The 23,121-nt window shown below is 42.6% G+C and overlaps 2 protein-coding genes across 3 annotated transcripts in view; both read right to left on the minus strand.

Annotated features, from left to right (window-relative positions):
* Nucleotides 1–2,452: 2,452 nt before the first annotated feature.
* On the minus strand, nt 2,453–15,793 carry LYVE1 (lymphatic vessel endothelial hyaluronan receptor 1). The gene is made up of 6 exons (XM_060018490.1): nt 15,292–15,793; nt 11,692–11,863; nt 11,443–11,582; nt 5,217–5,522; nt 4,460–4,538; nt 2,453–3,918 (listed from the first exon to the last, which is right to left on the minus strand). The coding sequence occupies exons 1-6, from the start codon at nt 15,374–15,376 to the stop codon at nt 3,732–3,734; spliced, it is 969 nt and encodes a 322-aa protein (XP_059874473.1). The 5' UTR covers nt 15,377–15,793; the 3' UTR covers nt 2,453–3,731.
* A 2,839-nt stretch (nt 15,794–18,632) lies between these two features.
* IRAG1 (inositol 1,4,5-triphosphate receptor associated 1) overlaps nt 18,633–23,121 on the minus strand; it is a 119,571-nt gene continuing 115,082 nt past the window's right edge. For both annotated transcript variants that reach the window (XM_060018489.1, XM_060018488.1), the window contains one exon: nt 18,633–21,944. In XM_060018489.1, the coding sequence (XP_059874472.1) occupies nt 21,701–21,944 (244 nt within the window). In that variant the 3' untranslated portion in view covers nt 18,633–21,700. The remainder of the gene's footprint in view (nt 21,945–23,121) is intronic.

A 23,121-nucleotide genomic window follows, 5' to 3' on the forward strand; every position in this document is an offset into this window, starting at 1 on the left:
TTTTATTTACATTTAACTAGGAGATTGAACTGACAAATAATTGCTTTTCTTCCTGTTTGGAGACTTAAATGTTTTCTTTTCTAGTGTGTGAGTGACCCTCCTGTTCCTTAGGAAGAATTTATTTACTTGCATATTATTATTATTGTCTTTAGAAACCTGTTCTTCCCCAGAGCAACTGATTTTGCTTTGGGCACTAGGTAAAGGTCTAGAGAAGGGCAATAAAATGTAAAATTCTTTGGCTTGAAAGTCAATATGATTCAATTCTGTTCAAGCCAATGGACATTTAGAAACTCCCACTGTATGCAAGCATGTGCTGGGTCTCAAGCCATCTGCTTTAATCCTGCTTTCTGCCCTTGGAAATCAGCTTGTCTTTACTGGACCCGCATTGGCATGCTAATATCTGACAGTTGGCCTGGACTTTATAAAAAGCATGCAATTTTACAAGGGACTCCTTCCCAACACAGAGTGCCTTTGTCCAAAGGAGTGGATCTGTAATGTTTGAGCCAGAGACACAGGCATAGAGAAGAGTCATTTCTGGGCAGGGAAATCCTTTGCACCACCTGCAAATATAATCACATGGCTGTCTACCTGCCTCGATTGAAGACTGGCTTTGGTAGGCTGCATTCTAGGTCTGACCTGGGATGGCCCCTCATATTCTTCCAATTTCTCTTTGTTCAATGGAGAGTAAAGAGAATCTGACTAGGAAGAAGGAAACTTCTAGAACAGGCTCTACTTCTAGCTGTCTGTGACACTGGGCTCCATTTTTTTATAGCTAAGAAAAGAGAGTTTAGAGGAGCTTATCTTGGGTCCTTCTGAGCCTTACATTTTCTGATCATATGAGCTGGATCAGGTAAGTCTTTGCTGAGGTTGGTGTCTGCCTCAGGGAGGGAGCAGTTCTCAAAGTTTTTTAGTGGTTCTCTTTTTCCCTTGTTATTGCAATGGCTTTGAAGAAAAATTCCCTGAAGTTGGGACAAGAGTCCTGAGTTGTCTTTCTTATTTTGCCTCTGTGGTTTTTGGCAAGTGACTGATTTCAACCTTGCATATTGGAATGGTTTACATCCCTACATTGTCATCTGCAAGGAAAGCCTGGTATTGTAGGGAAAGGAGTGTGGGCTCTGTGGTCATTCTGACCTGGGATTGAATCCTACCTTTATCACTTAACTAGACATGTGACCTCAGAAAAGTGACTTAACTCCTCTAAAAAGCCAACTTTCTAATTAATAAAAAATGACAGTAATAATCCTTCTCAAGGAAGATGTGGCAGTTAAACAGAACAACATGTGAAAATGACTGTCACTTAGTAGGTGCTCAATAAGTGACAGTTTCCTCCCTCCCTCCCCCCCTTCCTTCCTTCCTTCCTTTTTCCCATAATGATGGAAGTTTTACATTTTCGTCAGTATTTTTGCAATTGACATTTGGTCTATCTAGCGATTACATGTGGCTAGGTAGGGTTCTTCTCTTTCCTCCTTTCTCCTCCTGAGTAGGGCATATTCTTGTTTAAATTAACAGAAGATGATAGTATCCTAGTATATGGTAGATGCTGACGGGTGGGAGACCTAGTGTGGAAGTTCTGATTGTTTTCCAGTTAGCAAACACAGAAGACCACTATTTAAGCTCTTACCCTTTCTTCTTCACTCCCTGAGAACTGGTTGAGGCTGATAAAGCTTAAGGACTGACAAATCAGAGTTTTAAACTCATAGACCTCAGGGCCAGGTAGGTTGTAAATGAGTGGAATGGGCTGGGTGTGGAAAAAAAAAGGCAATAGTACTATAAAATCCATAGGAAATGGCACCTTTACTTTGGTGTGAGGTTGCTATAGAGAGTGGTGAGGACTGTGGTGAGGTGGAGAAAGCATCTCCCATTTAAAGGGGGCAGCCACTGCTCAGTATTAGTAATTATGGCTATGAGGGAATATGGGTTCTTTAGTTCCAGATCTTGCCAGTTTTCAAGGGAACGGAAATACAAATATATGAATTCTCTTGATGTTTAATTCTTGGCAATTAAGCCAAATTTTAATATTTGTGGGACAACCATAAAAGACTATGCCAACAGGTTATGGCCTCTGAGTTGAAAGGATCATGGAATTGTGGGGTTACTGGTGAGGGGAAGAAGATATTAGCAATCTCAGAGAGAAAGACTAGAGAGAGGGGGAGAGAAAGTTAGAGAAACAGGACAAAGGAGCTATCTGAATCTCCAGCTTCCTGTGAACTCTGGAACAGATTGGAATGTAGAACCTGAATCCAAAGTAAAGGACTAATTTATGTGTGTATACTTGACCTACTTAAAATAAGACCATCTGAAGCAAGAAGAGCCTCACATAGTGATATATATACTCTTGGCTTTACAAATGTATTTCAGCTACCAATATTGTCTCTCTTACTTTTGCGAACAACAGATCACTTCAATTTTGCATGAAAGGTATAATGCATCTATGTAAATAAGAGAGCAAAGGAATTTTCTAAATGCTTTTATTTTTTCAGCACAAATATTTCTGCACCTCTCAGACTCCTTTTGCTGGAAAAAGGAGAGCTAGTGATACATTTGGTAATGACATCTAAAAAATGTACTTTGGTGTATAGAGGTAATGATGTACTTTTTAGGTATGTTAATAATAAATTAAGGCTATAATTGTTGCCATAGTCACGAGAAAATAATGAGTAGATTAGTCTCAGCAAAAAAAAAATTGGTTTTGGAAGTGGAAAGCTGGGGATATCAACACTGAAAAAAATTAGCTTCATACATTCTACTATATGCAATTTTTTATTAATAATCTTCAATTATAGAATGTAATAACTTGCACAGTACCTGACATATAGTAGGCATTCAGCAAATGTTTATTAAATTTTACTGCTTTTTAACACAGTAATTTTATTCAGTAATAATTTCTATAATTTGATAAAAATAGAAATTTTTAAGAGATTTTTTTTTGGGGGGTGAGAAAAGAATATACTTTCTTTTCCCTAGAAAGTATGTTCTTCTAGAGAAAATAGCAGCAGCAGGAGAGAGAGAGAAAAGTAAGTGTGTATAAGTTCTAAAAAGTGATTCCAACTAGAATTATTCAGAGATGAACACTTTGACCCTGTCTGTATTTACAGTCCCTACTGACAAATGCTGTTAATATCCTCAGCCTTATCCTTTTTCTCTATTTATTTTGGTTTTACAGAGATTAGGTCTCAAGTCACGGGAATCTCCATGTCCTTCAGTTGCTAAACTTTTCCTTCCTTCTTTTTCTCTTGCCTGGCTCAGAAGGACATGCCAGATGGTATAAGTGTTTCCTTTCCAGAGCTGAAGAAAGGATCTGGGCTGTAGAGTCAATCAATAGACAAAGCCTTGATCTCAATGGTTTCTTGGCTCTCAGCTCACCTATTCTCAGGTAGCCTAAAGGCCTCTTGACAAACAGGTTCTGATTAGCTGTTTGAGGTCCAGGTGCTTTGCACAAGCTCCTTTCTCCCACTGGGATATTATTAGCACATAACCAGGCTAGAAAGGTTGTGGGAAGCTTTGGAGGTAGGAGGGTAGGATCCAGAAAGGATTGCAATAAGGAAAAGGGAATTCCCTTTGGTGAACTCCAGAGTCCAAAGGTAGCCCTGAGCTGACTCTAGTTAGGGACCAAGGGTAGACTTGCTTGTTTGGTTCTTTGGACCTTTTATAGGCTCCCCATCTGGGACCAGGATGTGTATCAGGAAGGAAAACAACCTCAGGTGTGTCCTCTTATTTCTTTCAGCTTCCATCTAAACTTCAGCTTCCAGGCATCGCACTGTGGTTTTGGGTTGACTCTTGGGCTCCTCGGGTTTTTTATCCATTTTCTTTGATTCCTCATTAGGGTTGCTATCATCGGCCTTCTCCTCCTTCACTACTTTAGTTTCTATCATTTCCTTCTGCTGGTTCTTGTTTGTAAAAGGGAAGGCCTTCACATACCTGTAGGCATAAACACAAAATTAAAGTGAGAGCCTTCTACGTAACACATAGAACAACAGATAATGTTTTGTGATGGCCCATATTGGCATAGTACACTGGGTACTTTTATTTCAGAGAGATGCTAACACATGCACCCTCAAATACTTTAACCCATCCCCACCTGGATGGATTCATTTAGATAGGACGGTAAGTTTGCAGGCAAAACTTTAGGCTGGCCTTAACACCCTCTCATCAAAAACAAAGAATTGAAAATCAAATAAAGCATACCCATTTTTCCCTAGATGTCAATCTTTTCTTTTTATTTCTTGATATTCAAAGGGACAGCCATTGACCTATATCTAAAGGCCGGATAACATACAAGTGATGAAATAAAGGAAAGGTTGGGCAGTAGGGAGGACAGGTGAGGTGAGGGAAAACATTTACAGTATAAGAGGATTACCATCTCCATCTGGATGAAGGAAATGTCGATAAAAACCCTGGATAAACACAAGATATGGATGTGACAAAGATGACGAGACTAACCATGTGCCAACAATCCCACCTTTTGATGTAGCAAACCGCGAGGCCAGCTGCAGCAGCAAAGAAGAGGAGTGCAAGCACCAGCAGGGTCGTGGGAACACCTGGGGGAGACAGAGACCGCGCCTTGTTCCTCCATGTAGACATTACTGTGCACCGCTCTTCTAATGACTCATCCTTACACGTGATGGAGACCACAGAGCAGAAGAGCCTTCTCTGTGACCACACAGGGGCCACTTACGGCGTTGGGCCCACATGAGCTTCTTTGCTTCCTGCCTATAGAATCCTTGGCCTTGCCTCATGCTCTCCCTACTCTATAAGTTGCAATATGACAGAGTCCATTTCCTCTCTGTGGCCTTGAGGTGACAAGTTTGGAGCAAATCAAGTGTAAGACCCTTTAAATAGGAAAACTAACTTGCTAATCATAGGCATTTAAGGTGTGTATATGTACTTTAAAAACTTCTGCATATGAATAGATAGTAATTTATTCTGAAAAGTCTTTGCGTTTTAAAAGTGAAGCTATTTTAGACTCATGATTTTTAGTTTAATCATTAAGGTTCTTTAGAGACCTCAAGTTCTAGGACTTTATGAAATTTGAATTTGCATTAAGCTTTTATTTGTATTTGTCAGGTCCTGAGTGCCCAATCTGGATACAGGCTAGTTTCTATGTATTGTCTGCTACACACACACACACACACACACACACACACACACACACACACACACACACACACACACACACATTCAAACACATACACATAATGCAGACAGAAAGTTTTTACCTCCAAACCCAACAGGTTCATTCTTGAATGCCGCTTTATTTTCAATATACGATTCAGTTTCTGTAGATATGGTGCTCGTTTCCATAAAAGCTTCCGTTATACAAATTAATTTTCTTTTCCGTGGAATAGAAGTGGAAGCCAGAGCAGGAGCCACAGTGGGTGTAATAGACTCAGGTCCATCAGTAGACAACGCTGAGTGTGTACTCTCACTGACAATCATTTCTGTTGTGTATGTTGCAGTTTCCGTGTTGAATATGGGATCATCGGTGGTGATAATTTCTGGAAAGCATGAGTTAACCCAGGTATCTGTCCGGGGAGGGAAAAGTGAAATAAGAAAGAAGTATTGCAATAGCCTCCTAATGGGTCTGCCTGTCTCTAGTCTTACTCTCCTCTGATCTCTTTATACTGCAGCTGGAATGGTCTTACAAAAATGTAAAGATAATCATATCACTTCCTCCTTTAGAATCCTTCCCTGACTGCCTGTACTGCACAGCCTATAAGGCCTTCCATGATCTGGCCCCTGCTGACACGGCCAGCCTCACCTGATCGGTCTTTCTCTCGTTCCCCCGCCATGCTAGAATTCCTTCAGTTCTTTGATATGCTTTCTCTAACATCCAAAACTTTGACCTGAATGCTTTCTTCACTTGTAAGACTCTTTGCCCCTCTTTATTAACTCCTCCTTGTCCCTCAGGTCTCAGACTGAATATCTCTTTCTTAGGCAGACTTGAAGACCAGATTGGATCCCTAGACATACATTCTTGTACCTCCTTGTACCTCCCTTATCATGATTCTCACTACACTGCTCCCCACTGGCCTGTGAGCTCCCTGGAAGCAGGATTCCTGTCTGTCTTGGTCATCATGGTATGTGCAATGTGGCGGGCACATAGTACATGCTCAATACTTGATGTCTAAAGGAAGGAAGGAAAAGTGAAATGAAGAAAGGAGTCGATGGGGAGACCAAATATACACACATGACACCACTTGAGGACAGAGATCTACTAAAACCAGATTCCTCTGTGCTCATTAAAAAAAAAATTTTTTTTAAGGAGGTGGGAGATGGGAGGGATGTAGGTTTGCTCTCCAATCTGTTGAATGTGGTAGAGAGGAAACTAATATTTGTTGAACATCTTGCTCTGAGTCAACCGTGGCACTTCCTTAAACAATTTTATAAAACCCTCATTTATACAGGAAGAAACTGAAATTCAGAGAAATTGAATAACTTGCCTAAAATCACATAGCCAGTAAATGGCAGAGCCATGCAATATATTACAATATGCATTTGCATCTCTTTTAAATCTCTAGTTATTTGTGATAGTGGGTAGCATCAGCTGGAATGTTAGCCATGAAGAAGAAGTTATTCTATTATTTTTGAAAATTAAGTAAAAGTTACCAACCAAGGCCATGGTAAACATGATAAAACATTTTGACCCCACATGCATTCAGTCAATATTTTATACTATTCATTTCATTTTGAAAAGACCTCTATTCAAATAGGCATCACCCTTGACCTCTGCCCTAGACTTTGGAAGGCAGCTATGCTCACCACTATACCACCAATGCCGCACTGGAGTTTTAGCTACGTTTCCCGTTCTTAAGCAGGTGCTGTATACTTCCTTCAAAAAAATGAACATTTTTTTTTAATATCAGGGGAAAAGTATACTGAACACGATATACTGTGCTGGGAACTGAGAATACAGAGACAAATAAGGGATGATTCCTGTTTCCAAGAGGACAGAAGTATTTTGATGAGGCTAGGGGGCAATAACTGGGAATTCACAAAGGAGATGGCATAAGCAGGATGTGGAGGGTTAATGCGCTCATTCAACAAATAGTTATTGAGGTCCAACTCTGTGCCAGGTGCTGTGCTAGATGCTAGGGATGTGGTGCAAATAAGACCAAGTCCTTGCTCGTAAGGGCTTATGTGTTATTGGAAAGAAGGATAGAGATAATAATAAAAAAAAAAAAGCCAGAAATTTCAGAGGATGATAAATGTTGAGAAGATAATTAAACAGGATAAGGATCAAACTGGAAGGGGCAGGAATGGGGACAGATACTTTGGATAAGGTGATAAGAGTAAGTCTCTTTGGGGAGGTGATACTTAAGCTGAAACCTGAATGATGAAAAGTAGCAAGTCATTGAAGATCTAGGGCAAAAGCATTCCAAGTAAAGAGAACAGGAAGTTCAAGAGCCTGAATTTGAATAATCTCAGCATGTTTGATGACTAGAAGGCTGGTATGGCTGGAATAGAGCTCCAGGTCGTCTAGTATGGAAGAGGGAATAGGATATCCCAGTCAATAAGAACAGCGTGACCCAAGAATCCAGAAGTTTGAAAGTGTAGGTATGTCAGAAAATGACAAGGAGCACAATGTGGCTGGTGTGTAGGGTGTATGCATGATGGGGAGCAGGAAAAACTGCAAGTAGGAGATGAGACTGGGAAGATAGGTCGGAGCCAGTATATCAAGAGTCATAACTGCCACGGTAAAGAATTTGGAATTTATTCTGTAGGAGAAGGAATTTTCAACTGGGGGCAGCAGACCTTCCAACTGATATACAGAAGTTCTCATATGTGCCCAGTTTTATGTGCACAAGTCTTCATAGTTCACATCAGATTCTCTGATAGGAAGCCACCCAAGGCTGTGCAGAAGAGGAGGGACGTAATCATCAGAGGAGGTGTGTGGAGGATGAAATAGAGATGGGAGAAAGGGCAACCAGGAGCCAAGAAGGAGACTATTGCAATTGCACAGAAATGGGAGAACGCGGAACTGTCTGGAATTCTAAAACTTATATCTTAGAGATCTTCTAGAGAAAAGTGGTTCTCAACTCTGGCTGCAGGTTAGAATCATCTGGGGAACTTTAAAAAAATACTCATGTGAAGGACCCACCCTGGGCCTGGTATATTACTGACGTGTGGTCATCACCAGGTGACGTGGAAGTGGCAAGGCCCAAGGTGTAAATCCTGGCTCTGTCCCTTACTGACTGTTGCCACAGCAAATCACCCTCTAAGCATCAGCTACTTCTCTTGGAAAGTGGAAGTGGTACACTTGTATCATTTCACTGAGGATTAATGAGACAGTACATGTGTAGGGCCTAGCAGAATCTATGGCATAATCTGTAATATCTGTAAGAATTAGTTTCCTTTGCCTCTCTGTTCATTAAGTGTAGCCAGGAAGGCCGCCGTGTGAGGGAGCAACGGCAATCTGATCCCGTGGTCCCTTACAGGTCGGGGGCACAATGTGTCTCACCTGGAAGCGTTAGGACCTGGCTCTCCTTCCCTCCAAACTACAAATATAATTTCTCTAGAATGTGCCGAATGCTTTGATAGATATTAAACACAGTGTGGTTGGTGTCCAAGAGGAAAGATAGGAGTCAGTGGTATAGAAAGGCTGCCTGAAGAAGACGGTACTTGAGACTTGAATAAAGAATACAAGTTAGCCAGGTGATGAAGAGGACGGGCATTGTGGCAGAGGGAACAACATGAAACAGGTGGTGCACGCCGAGCATTAGAAACACTTTGGTCTGATTCCCAAAGCTCACAAAGATAGCAGTAAGAAAGACAATTAGGATAAGGTTTGGGGTCAGGTTTAGGGTTACTGGGATCCTCAGAGCTCACAAGATAGCAATAAAAAAGAAAGTTACAAAAACAAAGAAGCATAGGGTAAGTCTAGGTTAGCGTGACGATGAGGGCTAGGGTAACTCTGTTCCTCACAAAGATGGCAAACAGAAGCAGGTGAACCTGATTTATTTCAAAATGATAACATAACCACACAGGGTAGCAAATTTTCTCAAGTCACTTTTGTACACAATTCTCTGACAGTACATCCTTAGAGGGATGTCTTCTGAGGACTAAAAGAAATGCAAAGGAATTGCAAATTCCATTCAGTAGGTTTATTATTCCTAATAATGCTGTTTTTATAATTTTGAAATTATTGTAGGATAAGAAAATACATGATTTATTGGGAACAAGAATTTTCCATATAAGAGAAAAAACATGCAAGTATAGAACAAAGTAAACAAAGAAAAAACTTGAACTGTTGGGTTGGAAATATCAATGCAAGTGCAATATATATATGTATATTTTTTCCTAGCTGCCCACTAAAAAGGACTGAGAAGCATTGAAAATGAGAGTAGTAATGAGAACAACTTGCATGCAGATCTTGGTTTCGAATCAACATTCTCTACTAAAAAGAACCAAGGCCCCTTGGAGAAATAAATGGCTGATTCCATGTGTGGGATAAAGAAAGTACAAAGTGAGCCTGGGACATGTTATCATGCCAGAAAGCAATGACTTGCTCAAATACTAATGGGATGAAAACAAAAGTCAACTAGAAGGGGCTCCCACTCGCCAAATTTCGGACAATTTGAGCATCAAAAAGAATAATAATTGTAAAATTGATTATAACATATTGAACACAGAGTAAGTAAAATGCTACATGTCCATGGTAGTATAAAGGGGAGGGAGGACATGTGTGTGTGTGTGTGTGCGTGTGTGTGTGTGTGTGTATGTGTGTGTGAGAGAGAGAGAGAGACAGAGAGACAGAGAGAGAGAGAGATTCTTCTTTATCAAAGAATGCCAGCTAACAAATGTAGAAGGAAGAATAGATGTAGAAAATTACCATTTTGCAGTCCTGCATATAATAATTGATTCCAGCTAGGATCATCAATGTCTGCTTGAACTATCAGGTAAAAGACGATTGGGGGGTCAGACTATTTACATGGTGCCAATATGTCACACTATAGGTTACCTCCTCATTGCAAAGGGGGAAACACATCTGAGTTCATTAGAGAGGTCTGGCAGTCACCGTCTTATTCAAATGATCAAAGTTAGCATGTAATAGGGGGACATACTTACATGAAGGGCCCTTTGTTGGGATATGATCTAAAGTACACAATATCATCTATCCAGTATTTTTGCCAAACCTAGCGAACATGAATCTACACCTAACTTTAAGTATATAGGAAGCGCAGGGAATGGAAATACAAGTGAAATGAAACCACGAGGAAGCATGAAATCCAAGTCATCTCCCCTGACTCCTTTTCATTTAGTCCATAGGGCTGGGTGTCCTATCATTGCACTGACAGCTGGCAGGAAGGCCAGGAAGTTAAAAGGCCAGGCCATTTGACCGGCATGGACTAGCCGTCAGATGAGCAAGCATGCCAACCACCAATTCCGCAGTCAAAAGTGATAGGCGGCAGAGGCAAGGGGAGGAGGATGGTGAAAAAAATATGGGAAGAAGCTTATGTTCCAGTCTTCACTCGGCCTCTAGCTGACTGTAAGACTTTGAATAAGGCAAACCTCCATTCTGAGCTACAGTCGTTTCATCCATGAAGTGAGCGAAGTGGACGAAGTCTCTTTCACGGCCCTTCCTGGGCCAAGGCTCCCTGGTTCACAGAACCTCTTGGACCTCATGCTGCCTTTGGGCAACAGAACACTGCGGGTGCAGTTTTATCTCTCGGATCTTAGAGAATGACCACTGACCCATCTGACCTTTAGAAGGTCAGATTTATGAGTGTGTGTGAAGAGTAATAAATCAGACAGAGGTTCTTATGATAAAGTGAGAACAAGTGTTTAGTCAAAGAAAAACTTTCTGAGAAGTTACTTAGGTAAAGCACTTGGGCTAAGGCCTCCAAGGTCTCCCAAGAAGGTTAAAGGGATGACTGTGAGCAAATCAGTTCTATTTTCTATCTTTAATTCCTTCCTTCATAAAATGAAAATTGGGTCTTGTTCTTAAAAACATCTAATATAGCATCTGAATTTCCACTCCTGTAAAGGAATGTGGGATAAAGGAAAGAGTTAGATCTATGTGTGAATCTTCATAGTAAGGAGACCTTAGACGAACGTACTTATGTCCTCTGCAAAGTAGGGATGATAAAGCACACCTCCTATGGAGATTGTCAAGGTTCAGCGAGATAACTTAGTACCTTGCTTTGTCCATAGTGGATGTTTCCCTCCCTTCGTCCTGTTTAACTTGTAGGATGAAGGCGGGGTGGGTAATGGAGCCTACAGGGATGCCCTCTCTCTATGTTGCCAATCTGTCATATTTTCTCTAACTTTTTGCTCTGAGAGGGACACCTCTACCCTGGTCAAAGAGGCAGTCTTGGGAGGATTCAGTGGCCATCACCATGATTGCTTCTGCTACTGCTCAGGGTTACTCTTCTCAGAATGGTTATAGAGCTATTGAAATCCAGACAAAACATGCCACGTGGAGAGGCTGCAGATCTGACTCACCAGATGAGTTGTGACAATAGGCCCTGTGCCGCTGGTTGAGTGAACTTCTCCAAATCAGGACGCCCACTCCGTTCTTCCCACACTTGGGGTTCTGGATAATCCGAGGGATGACCACGAACTGATTTTTAACCCATCCATAGCTGTAACAGAATACACATGACCTGAGTGGATGCATTGATCTCTGTTGCTGAACAAGAGCACAGAGCCAAAAGAGCTCCCACAGTGTTTGTGAATCCAGCCGTTTCTCACCTGCAGGTCTCAAAGCCAGATTTCCATGCTGCTTCAACCTGCTCTTTGCTGGCCAGAGTTAGTCCTACGAGCCTACAGGCCTCCTGGGCTTCTGTGAAATTCAGCTGCGGGTGTGTCCTTTTGTTCACAAGAGTGACCCCCATGATTCTGCATGGTCCTGAGATGGAAAGCTCTGCAAAGGAATCACATAGGCCCTCAATGTACTGCTGTCCTTGCCCCTAGCCCTCAGGCTCTCCTTCCTAGTAGAGCATCATTGCCTCAACGCAGCAGCTGGGATTGAGGTTTAGAAATAATAGGACACAGACCAGACATTTTCCACAAGGACATCCTGCTGGGTTAGGAAGGTGCTTGCCCGGATCCATGCTGTACCTCTCACCAGGTCCGAGTCCATCGTCCCTCACTGCACTCAGGTTCCTCGTTCATTACGTGGAGGCTTTGGCTACCAGTTCCTGGGCTGCAGTCTAGGGGATGCAGCTTCTGCAAACCTTTATGGAGTCTATAAAATGAAGGGTCTGAGACTTTGAGAAAGATAGAATCCAGGGCTCTGGTTAACAGAATAGTGAACAATACTCCAATGTCTGTTGGGGACAGCACTATTTCTGAGATGGGCTGAAAAATGTTGCACTTGGTATAATAGAAAGTGAACCTTCTCTGACCATTGGGGGGCAGGCTTACTCAGAAGTTCCTAGAGGAGTCAGATAGTAAAACTTGCATGGCAGGGAAACTAAATAAAGGAAGTAGACTTTTAAAGTCAGACCTGGATTTGAGTCTAGCCTGTGTCGCTTGCTGGCTTTGTGAATTTAGGCTGGTTACTTCATCTCTTGGAGCCTCAGTTTCCATATTTAGAAAGTTGAAAGAATAACAGTATCTATTGCATAGGGTGGTGAAAGTTAAATGAGTTAATTCAAATAAAAATGCTTAGCATAGTGCCTGCCACTTGTAGGCACTCAATAAATCATAACATAGTATCATTATGTTACCTTCAAAGCACTTTGGTTTTAGTCTGCTAATGACTGATCTCCCTAGGGAAGCTGAGGCAGTTAAAGAGTTAAGATGTAAATAATATCTTACTCAAAATCTAACAAATCTGAGAATTCTTTTGATCCCTTCTCTCTGGGTTCTGGGATTTATAGACCTGTATGAAATTGCAAAGTTGCGTTGCATTTTGGTACTTTGTTCCAATTGGGCTTCATCCACAAAAGTCCATAAAAGGGCATTTCAATCTCCCACGTAATTGCTTGAACACAGATCTGTGCACTGTCAAATGCTTTGACCACTGCCTAAGGTGGTATCTAAAATTAAAGGAAGTTTCTTCTTGCAAACATGGAAGGAGCATTTCTAAGTCCCCCATGTGACCTTGCTGTGGAGCAGGGGGCTGGGGGGAGGGAAATGTATGGTATTTGTGGATAGCCTTGTTTGCTTCCAGACCCTGCTCTCACCAAAAGAGAGACCAGAGAGCCAACACCCAATATGAGCGTTTGTGACAGAACAGCCTCTTATGACTGTGTGCACTAACACTAATACCTACACCAACACTGATATTAATACTAATGTCAATGTTAATTCTAACTTGTATCACCTGTAGATGCCACTCTGTGCCAAACCCTGTCTCTTTTGACAGAAAATTGAGGTTCAGGGAGATTAAGTAACTTTCCTGAGCCCAAGGATATACAGCAACTAGGTGGCAGTTTGGGGGCACAAACCCGATTATGATTGATACTAAAACCTCAGTTCTTAACTAGGACGCTGTTCTGCTTCCCACTGTGCAATGTGGGGGGGGAAGATGAACACACACACAAACACACATATACACACACACACCACTAGAGCTGAACTCTCGGAATACACCATTTGTCCTGGAATTTGGCCCATTTCACTCATAAGCTTGTTTACGGCTGCTTCTTTGGGAATACCTGTAGAGAAGGTATATTAATTACACTGTAATGTGGTCTTGATACTCTCATCATACATCATTTTTACTCTAAATATTATTGTTATGAGTAATGATAGACCTATTCTTGGCAATAGACCTAGCTTTGAATATGTCTTCTATTGTTAATTGGCTGTGGGACCTTGGGCAAGTTAGCATTCTCAGCTGTAAAAGGGGGATAATTATATATTCTTTACAGAATTTTTGTCAGAATTTTAAAATTATATAACTTGTACCTAGTGGAGGCTGGGTCCACAGTAGACAGTCAACAAATATTCATAGATTTTATGCTTTCCTATTTAAGGGCAAAAACAGGGAGCTGGAATCCAAGTGATATTTGAGTAACCCCTTCCTCAAGCATTCTTAGGAAACAACAAGCATAGTAGAAACAGTATATACCTAGGAATCAGAGCTGAATTCAAACCCAAGCTATATTATTTACTGCCCTCATGACATTAGGCAAGTTGCTTGGCCTCACTGAGCCTGTTCCTTCATCTATAAAGTGTCTTCTTAAGAAATATATGTATATATTTCTTATATATATTTTATATACTATATATAGTACATAAAAATAGGCCCTCAAAAATACTAGCGCCCATCCTCATCCATCCACCTTCATCAACCACCTTTTCCCTAATCATGGCTCTGTATAACTTTCAGTTGTTTCCAAAATTTCAATTCCCTTAGGAAAATTTTGCCATTATTGAGGATGGTCCAAAGACTGTGCTGAGTCAATGTCAAAGAACAATTTCCATAATAGTTTGAGGATTAATGGCAGTATTTTTGGGGAAAAGTGAATAGTCTCCCCAGGGAGATGTCAAAGAGGGCCAAACTTATTTGAAAGTAACAGTTCTGGTATTTGAAAAAAAAATCAACCATATTAACTCTAACCTCCCTCATAAAATGGAGTATGACAATATCGGAATCAACTCTGGATGCCTGTTCCGGACATATTTTACACCTCAGGGCATCTTTCAACAGAGGAACACATAATTTTCCTTTTAAAGTGCTCATATTTTCATTTGCCCAGAGCTGCAATGAGTGATTTGTGGTTACAATTTTGTTTTGCCTACAGTGCAGAATGAGGTTACCATTTAGGCAGCTCCAAAGCCCAGGAATCATTTCAAGTCATTCCTTTGGTAGGGAGCTGATGACTAATTTTCAAACCTACATTTTCACAGATTTTTTTCAGTTAATTTGCTATTTACTGCATATTAAAAACATAAGCATTCCATGATAGTATAGTAAAATTAAAAATAATGATACTGACACTTCCAAAAATATAAAACAGGCCAATATTCTGTGAAAGTTAACCATTTTCCCCAGGCTAGGTGATTGCTTAAAATTTTTCACAATCACGCTTTGCTTCTTCCATGAAACACTTTTTAAAACAAGTGATTTCTCCTCAATGCTTTGTTTCAAAATATTCTCATTAAAAATATCCCATAACCAAAAATAAAAGTCAAGATAACATAAAGGTAAATGAGAATCACTTTGGTGAAGTTGACAACACGGTGAAAACATTTCTGGCAGAGCAATACTACCAATGAGATCTTCTGTCGACACTGAGCGCCATCCCACCCCAGAAATTCAGTCAAGAACTTAGTAGTCTTAGGACAATCTGCAAGATCTTGCCTTGCCTCAGGTTGGCAATCTGGTAAGAAACCTACCTTCTGTGCGGAGAGAGCCTTGGACCAGGAGCCTCGTGGTCCAGATGGAGGCAAGAAGCAACACCAGGCTGAAGTACTTGGCCATTGCGCCAGCCCCTTCAGAGCCAGAGGAGCACCTCAGATGGGCACCAGCAGTATCAGAGGCAGACGATCACCAGTCTGGATGGAGACTTCTGGAAGTAAGTGGGGGCCCACACGGCTCCACTTCATAACTGAGACATCCGGATTTCCCTGCTTTCAAGCTTCTGACTTGTCAAGGTCACTAGGGGAAATGAGTGACGTCCCTTGAATGCCCAGGCTGTACTTTGTGGATGGCTTTCTGGAAAATTTAGCTAATGCTGACTCAGAAAACACACAAACGAGGAAGGCAGATAGCACAGGGTGAACTGCTGAAGGTTTCCCCAATTCCCATATTCCCTGCCACCACCTCCCTCCCCCACCAGCTCGGTTCTTACAGGTTCGTTGTTGACCGTGGAGCCCGCTCATTTATATACTCTTAGGAATGCCTCTGTCTCTAAAGGAAACTGAGCATGGATTGTGCTGCCTTTCCTCCCACTATCAGTGGTTTTTTTTTTTTTTATTTCCGACTGCATATCCTTGTGATCTGTGGGGGAATGAGGCTGAGGCTCATGAAAATGAATGATTATTTAAATACCAAGGACAGAGTCCTCATGCTTCCCTTCAGGATTTCTTTATATGTTTGAAATTTCTAGCCCACTACAGGTGATTCCTGCTTCAAAGAAACCAGACACTTTAAAATTCATGCAAAACATGACTAGGGGGCCAATTTACAAAATCAGTCATTTAATACTTTACAATAGTGGTCACCACAGGGGTCCTTTATATAATAACTCTCTCTTTGATAACTTCTCATATTCTGGTAGGTGAAAATTCAGTTTAGACTTCCTCTTTTTTGTTTGATGAATGTGAGATTTATCTGCACTGTGCACAAGCCGTCTGCACTCTCTGTTTCCCCTGCTAGAGTTTCAGTGGTTTATCTTCCATGGCAATTATGGAATTCTGGCTTGAGAGTAATGCCTTGGGCAAAGGGTTATTAGTTTTCTCCAAAAGGAATGTCATTTATAGGAATAGTGTATGGATAACTAGTTCTTTCCCATACAAAAGTTATTGGTCATAAAGTTAGATATTGGTGTGGAAGACAGCAATAATGAGAGGAGAATCTGCTCTGCACAAACATAGAGAGCTTCTAAGGGACCAGGGGAATATCCCTTAAATAGCTGTAGCTTAGACCTCACTACTTGGGTGAGCACAAGACCTAGGCTATGGGGACCTCAGAAATATACATGACTCCTCTATCACCATGGAGCCAGAGAGACAGGAAGGCAGCAATTGTGCTCTCTTCGTCATTATCCTTAAAGCTAGCGTCACACCTGAAAGACAGTTAGCCTTCAAGCATTTGATAAAGTATTACAAAAAGGAAGAAGGAAGGAAGACAGGAAGGGACAAAAAGAACCAGAAAGGGTCTCCCTACTGAAAGTCAACCACACCATGTAACATGACAGGAGTGATGTCTCACGTTTAAAAGTTCCAGGGTTTGGGGTAGGGGGTACATCTTGAGGGGAGGCATTTTAGAAATGTTGCCAACCACAGTTACCTACCTTTGATTAGATCATGATTCTGCTTTCTAGGAGAAACTCTCACGTCCCATGTCCACCTTCATTGGATAGAATCTTCCTTGGCCACATTTGTGGTGGGAATTAGGGAGTACGGGCTCCTTGGGGGTAGCACAGCTTGTACAATCTGCTTTTTGCTGATATAAGCTTAGGATCCCAAAAGTTGTTTTCTAACTTAACAATCAAAGGAGTTTTTAGTCCTGGCTTGTATCTCTGTACAATAAATACAATTCCCTCACAAACTTAGGTTTCTGATCTATTTGCTTCCATTTGATTCCATGTACAATAATCACACCCCAAATCCTTTCCCAGTCACAATTCTCAAGATGTATTTCTTTTCCTCAGCCCTATGCTGCCCCCTCTCTAATTTAGTGGTGGCTACCCTGCGTTCATTAGAAACCACAGATGAAAGGGCCATATTCTTAATCTGGCCTTTACCATAGGGCTGCTCTGATCTTAATTCAGCTGAAAAGTCTTATTGCTTCTTTTTCACTCAAGCTCTTTTCAGTCTGGTTGGGGTTTAGAAGGAGTCAGGTTTTCTAAGCCTCAATCTAAGAACTCTATATCCTCTTTCCTTTCTGTTTCCCAATAGCCATTTCTTTCCCAAGTACTTCTTTGTCTTGCAATACCTCTCAAAAGGCAGCCAATAAAGGTTCACACACTCCAACGCTCTGATTCTTTCCAGTCACTTCTCCTAGAGCTATAGGCTGCCCATGGACTGTCTTTCAAGTTACCCTGGGTACGATTTTACCAAATATTTTTGTTTTCTTCACAACATAGGTCACCATATTTCTAGTCCCTGATATCCGTGTTCTGGTTTCCTGCCACTTGACTGATAAGCCAGGGTCTCATATTTTGAAAATTTGTTGTTTAAGTACCCTGTTTCTGGTTCTGTATGCATTAGTTGGGGTAGGCTAATGGCTATAACAAACATTCCTGAATTTCAGTGGCTTAATATACTAAAATTTTATTTCTTGCTCATGTCACAGTTGAATTCTGTGAGCGCCCATTCAAAGACTTGGCTTCCACCTGGTGGTCCCACCAACTTCTCGGGCCTCAGGTCCTCAAATGCATGCTCTGAATTTGGCAGGCAGAAGGGGGAATATAGAGGATATAAAGTACTGGGCAGGAGAGTCTATGTAGGAAATTGGATCTGGAAGGTCTGCATTCCCTTGCCCCTAGCTGCAAGAAAAGACTAAAAAATATAACTAGGGACTTCCCTGGTGGCCCAGCGGTTAAGACTTCACCTTCCAATGCAGGGGGTGCAGGTTCGATCCCTGGTCGGGGAGCTAGGATCCCACGTGCCTTGTAGCCAAAAAACCAAATCATGAAACAGAAACAATATTGTAACAAATTCAACAAAAGACTTTAAAAATGGTCCACATTGAAAAAATCTTAAAAAAAAATAAAATCTAGATGTGGAAATCAGACTGGTGAAAACTTAACAGTCTCTATCACAGCAAAATGTATGAATTAAAACAAAAAAACAAGAAACAAACAAACAAAGAAACGTAGGCCAGGAAGATACAGGAAACTAGGATCAGGAATGAGGATGAGAAGGAGAGGAACTGATCCAGCCCCTGGGAGGGAGCCCATAGTGACCCGAGGGCTGGGGACTTCTGGGAGGCACTGTTATCCAAAAGTAGATTCTAATTCAGGGTTGGGCAAGGTTGTGGCCCAGCTCCACAAAATGAGGAGGCATTCAGCTGCTGCCAAAGGTTTGGAAATGTGCTTTTATTTTCAAACTCAGGTATGTGACACTCTATATTTCAAGGCTAGCACACCTGTGTGAGGTTTAACAACGTTAGGAGCTGACAACCAGTGATACACAAATCCAGCATCTCCCTCTCCACTTATGCGGCCAGGCTGTACACAGGGAGCAATACAGAGAGTCCTAGGGCCAAGCAGAAATGTCAGACCTCAGAGGCATTTTGAAGGGAACTTTTATTTCAGATCAATATCACTGTTGGAAATACAGGGCCTGTTTCTGTCCATTTCACTGCTGCTTTGGCAACAGTTCCAATTGCCTCAGGTCATCTTTGCTTTTCTTGAAGAATTTACCGGGAGTCCTGTTTCAGGAATGCCCTTGGAAACGTGGGTACTCTTTTGTTCCTTCTCGTCCTCAACCTCCCTTTACTCACAGAGTCGTTTGGCTGAGGGCCTGGCCTGGAAGCATTCTTGCAGGCCTTTCTGTGGAGCAGCTGGAGGGTCAAGAGCTCACTGCAGCTTCTCTCCTGGCCTTTGTCTCAACAGGAAGCAAAGGTGGGAACCCTGTGACCAAGTGGGTGATGGGCCAGCTCCGCCTCGTCCTTCTTCACGGGAGGCTGAGACTGGATGTTGCCAGCCTAGAGTCCTGCCCCACAGCCAGCCTCTCTGGAGCGCCATTTGTATCCTGTCTTTGGCTTTGAGGGCCTCAACGTCCTCCAGTGTATCCAGTCGCCCTGGAAGAGGCAGGGCAAACCATCCATCCATGCGGCCAAAGTCCGTCTGCCATGATCTGCACCTCTTTACCTTAATGGCACATCCTTGGTCAACCCTGGCTTGGGCTTCTCTCACAGTGGTTTTCTAGCCACTGGAAAGGATGCCTCCCTTAGAACAACAGGCTGCTTTCACAGTGGGGCCTAACCTAGGTGGGTCTTTCTGAAAGGAGTGGTTGCATCAAGCCTAGCCCTTGAGCTTGGAAATGTTGTTGCTAATCAGGTCACAGAGGAGACTGAAAAATACTGGAATAAGTCGAGGCTAATAAAGGTGTTATTTTTTTCGTTGAGTTGTTGGTGGTGATGATGCTGGTGTTGGGAAGTATGCAAAACGTCGGCTGTTCCCAGACTGCTCTCCACCCCCTTGAATGCTCACTTGTTCTTTTGACCAACATTTAATGATACCCTCCCAAGCATCGGCCACCATGCTAGGCACTTACCCAGAGAATGGGTAAGACATGGTTCTTGTCTTTGAGGAAAAATGCTAGGAAAGGCAGACACATAAATAAGTTATTCTGATACACTATAGTAATGGTCATTAGTAGTAGTAATGAAAATGTTTAAAAAGTGCCAGAAAGCACAGAGAAGGGTGTGACCTATTATGTGGGGCATGGTGGGGAGTTGGAGGGAGGCCATTAAAGGTGTAATGGAGGGGATGATTTTTGCACTTGGTCCTGAGGAGTGACCAGAAGAAAAGAGGAGAGCGGCAGAAGAAAAACTAGTGAGAGAAAACAATTTAGTCTGGGAACCAGAAATGGCTTGGAGTGGCTGAAGGGCCACTCAGGGGAGTGGGACTGGAATGTAGGATGTCCAGTTAGGAGGCCTTTGGAAGAATCAATTTAGTGCAGGGGTTGAGAGCACAGCCCCTGGGGCCAGCCTGGCTGGGTGTGACTTCCAGCCCCATGATTTACTAACTGGGTATCCTTGGCAAGTTACTTTGCTTGTTTTGTGCTTCAGTTTCCTTATCTGAAAATGGGAAGAGTCACAGTTTTTTTCTTTTTCTTGAGGACTCATTGAATGAATCCCTATATAATACCTAATACAGTGTTTGGCTCACAGTAAGTTCTATACGAGTGTCAGAAACAAAAACAAATGTCAACAGCAAAACAAAAACAACAGCAAAGCCACCACCATAAAACCCACACAGAAACCAGTGCCCCCCAGAACTGATGAGGCAAGAAGGCAGGTGGCAGCTGTCAAGGTGGAGTGAGAAGTCCAGCTGGAGGTGGGACGCACTCTCAGTTTTCTGCTAAACAATGGGAATGCTCTGAGACCTACACTTTGGTTGGAAACGCCATTGAAACTGGAACACTGCAGTGGAGATGCACACTCGCATGTGGGCACAGCGAAGCTGAAAGTGCATTGTCTCCTCTTTCCCCCTGAGAGGCGGGTTAACTGCTCTCAACCAGAGAGAACAAAGAGGGGATAGACTGTGCTCTACAGCAGCTCAGAATTAGCCCTGGAAATGGAGACCAGCAAGTTCGCCATGGAAGCCATGAGTTTTCAGTGTTTCTCAAACATCTTAAGCCCACGTAGAAAGCTCACTGAACAGGTGCCTGGTGGCTGCCCCACACCTAGTGAAAATCTGTGGGTTGGCTTTAACCTTAACACATACCCAGAGCACACGTTTGGAGGGTAGGTGGCTTCATGCATGCGTGTGCTGTGTGTGTGTGCGCTCTATGTATGTGTACAGAGGAATATATGTTCATTTACATCTTCCCACTTCATTTCAAGCACTGAGCTAAAAAGCAGCCTAAACGTTTTTCTGATAAACCTTTCTGACTTCTGTAAAGAGAAACTCTGATTGCAAAGGGGAGAAGGGAAGGCTGAAGGAGAGTCAGTAAGAATGAGATGGGAAATGGGAAGATATTCATGTGAGGCTCCAAATTCCAGGTCTGATCCTTGGGGGCAGAGTTAGCCTTTAGACACAATCCTTCCTGATTTCCGATCAATGGCAGAGAGGAAAATGGGGAGGGGGAGGGGGCTTCGCACTGTAGCCTATAAAGAAGGTGTTTTGTTTCTCCCCAGCCATCTGAGCTGGCGCAGGCAACTGTCCCTTCCGTCGGAGTTCCCTGGTGAAGGCCACTTCTTTGTCCACTGATGCTTTTTGTTGATCCTCCAAGAACATCAGTTACTGTGTGTGAATAGCTCCCATAGGGGTGCCGAGTGTGAAAGAACCCCTGCTTGTTCCCCTGCCGGCAGCAGTGGTGTGCCCGTGCCCAGGCCTGACACATCATGCTTGGGGAAAGGGCAGCAGGCTGTGTGCTGGAGCAGGGCACTGGCCAGGTGTCGGGTTTCCTACTGCTCTGTAGGCTGCTCATGCTGGAGTCCTGAGCTCCACCATGAGTCCCTTTGGGCTGCCGAGCAAGTGGATTTCCCAAGGGGCCCGTCGGCCTGCTCCACACAAGAGTTATAGGAACCATAGAGCCCCAGCACAACAGTCAAGACCAGCATTGCTGCGGCCATCATCCAGACGACTTGCCAGTGCCGACAGAGTTTGGGATACATGACTTGTAGGAAATGAACCAATTCTTCAAGTTTGCTGTCAAATGAAAAACATAGGTGGAGGGTTTAGTATATTGGGCACATATATGATGCCCAGAACTTCCATCTGGAATACTCTCCATGTTGTCTTGGGCCGTGGTCCTCAAACTCAGCTGTGCATAGTGTTGTTTGGCAGCAATTAATCAAAAACCCCAGGTCTACTGAATAAGAATCTCCAAAGGTATGGTCTAAGAATCTATAGTTAAAAAATTTTCCCCAGGTGATTTTGATGCCACCAGTCTATAGCCTTTATATTGGGAGAGTCTAGGCTAGAACACGCTACTTATTTGTGTGACCATTCATCCATTCGCACATGCCCTCATCTACTCATGAGATGGTCACTGATATCTGAACTCCCCCAAGCCCCAAGATACCAGGTTGGCTGACCCATTCTCCCATGCAACCAGACAGGACCAACAGCTTTTCTGCACTTAGTGGTACCAGTGATCAGTTCCGAGTTCTAACCTGTCCCCCGCCTCCATGTTCAGATGCCTAATTTGTTGTCCTCAGTTCCACATCTGACTGTATCTAGAGTGGAAGGACTGTGATAAACTCCTAGAAGACTCTCAACGTTGAGTAATAAATTACTGGACAAGTAATTCAAGGAACCAGATCAACCTCAAGAGTTCACTTCAAACTGTCCCGGGGCCTCCAGCAACCTCTGGGTGACTTATTCAAGACGTTTTCTCAGCCCTATTAATCTTCATTCCCAAATAACCCCTCCTCCACTTTCTCTGCTCTCTCCACACTTTTCTCTTCCCTCTCATCTCTCTCTTTTCTCTCTTCCCTCCTTTCCTTTCAACCCTCCCCCTCTGTTTTTTGCCTGCTTCACTCCACTTTTCCCTCTTCCTCTTTTCCCCACTGCCTTTCAATTTTTCCACTCTTTTTTGTGGCCCCTTGAAAAGACATTTGGTCAGATGGTCTGCTTTGAAGAGTCCATTCTTAGAGCTCTCTGGAGAAGCCTTGGACACATTCATTAAGCTAGAATTTCTTCCTGTTTCTAATCCCGGATCTAGTTTAAAAAATAACAGTGAGAATACTGAGGATCACCAAATGAAAGAGGTGAGAAAAGGGACATGAGGTCTTTCTGAAGATCCTGAGGCTCACACAGACACTGAAATATGCAGACCATTTGCTGAGAAGCAGAGAGCTCTAATTCAGAGAGCTAATAGCAG

The sequence above is a fragment of the Delphinus delphis genome, chromosome 8 (genome assembly GCF_949987515.2).
Source record: "Delphinus delphis chromosome 8, mDelDel1.2, whole genome shotgun sequence".
In the NCBI taxonomy this organism is placed as follows: Eukaryota; Metazoa; Chordata; class Mammalia; order Artiodactyla; family Delphinidae; genus Delphinus; species Delphinus delphis.

Bases quoted from the DNA above. Each gene is read 5' to 3' on its own strand.
- LYVE1 (XM_060018490.1), bottom strand. From the start codon at position 15,376: ATGGCCAAGTACTTCAGCCTGGTGTTGCTTCTTGCCTCCATCTGGACC. The intron at 11,583-11,691 runs GTGAGAAACGGC...ATTCTGTTACAG, and splicing joins TCTGGCTTTGAGACCTGCAG to CTATGGATGGGTTAAAAATC. The intron at 5,523-11,442 runs GTGAGTCAGATC...CTCCCCGGACAG, and splicing joins CTATTGTCACAACTCATCTG to ATACCTGGGTTAACTCATGC.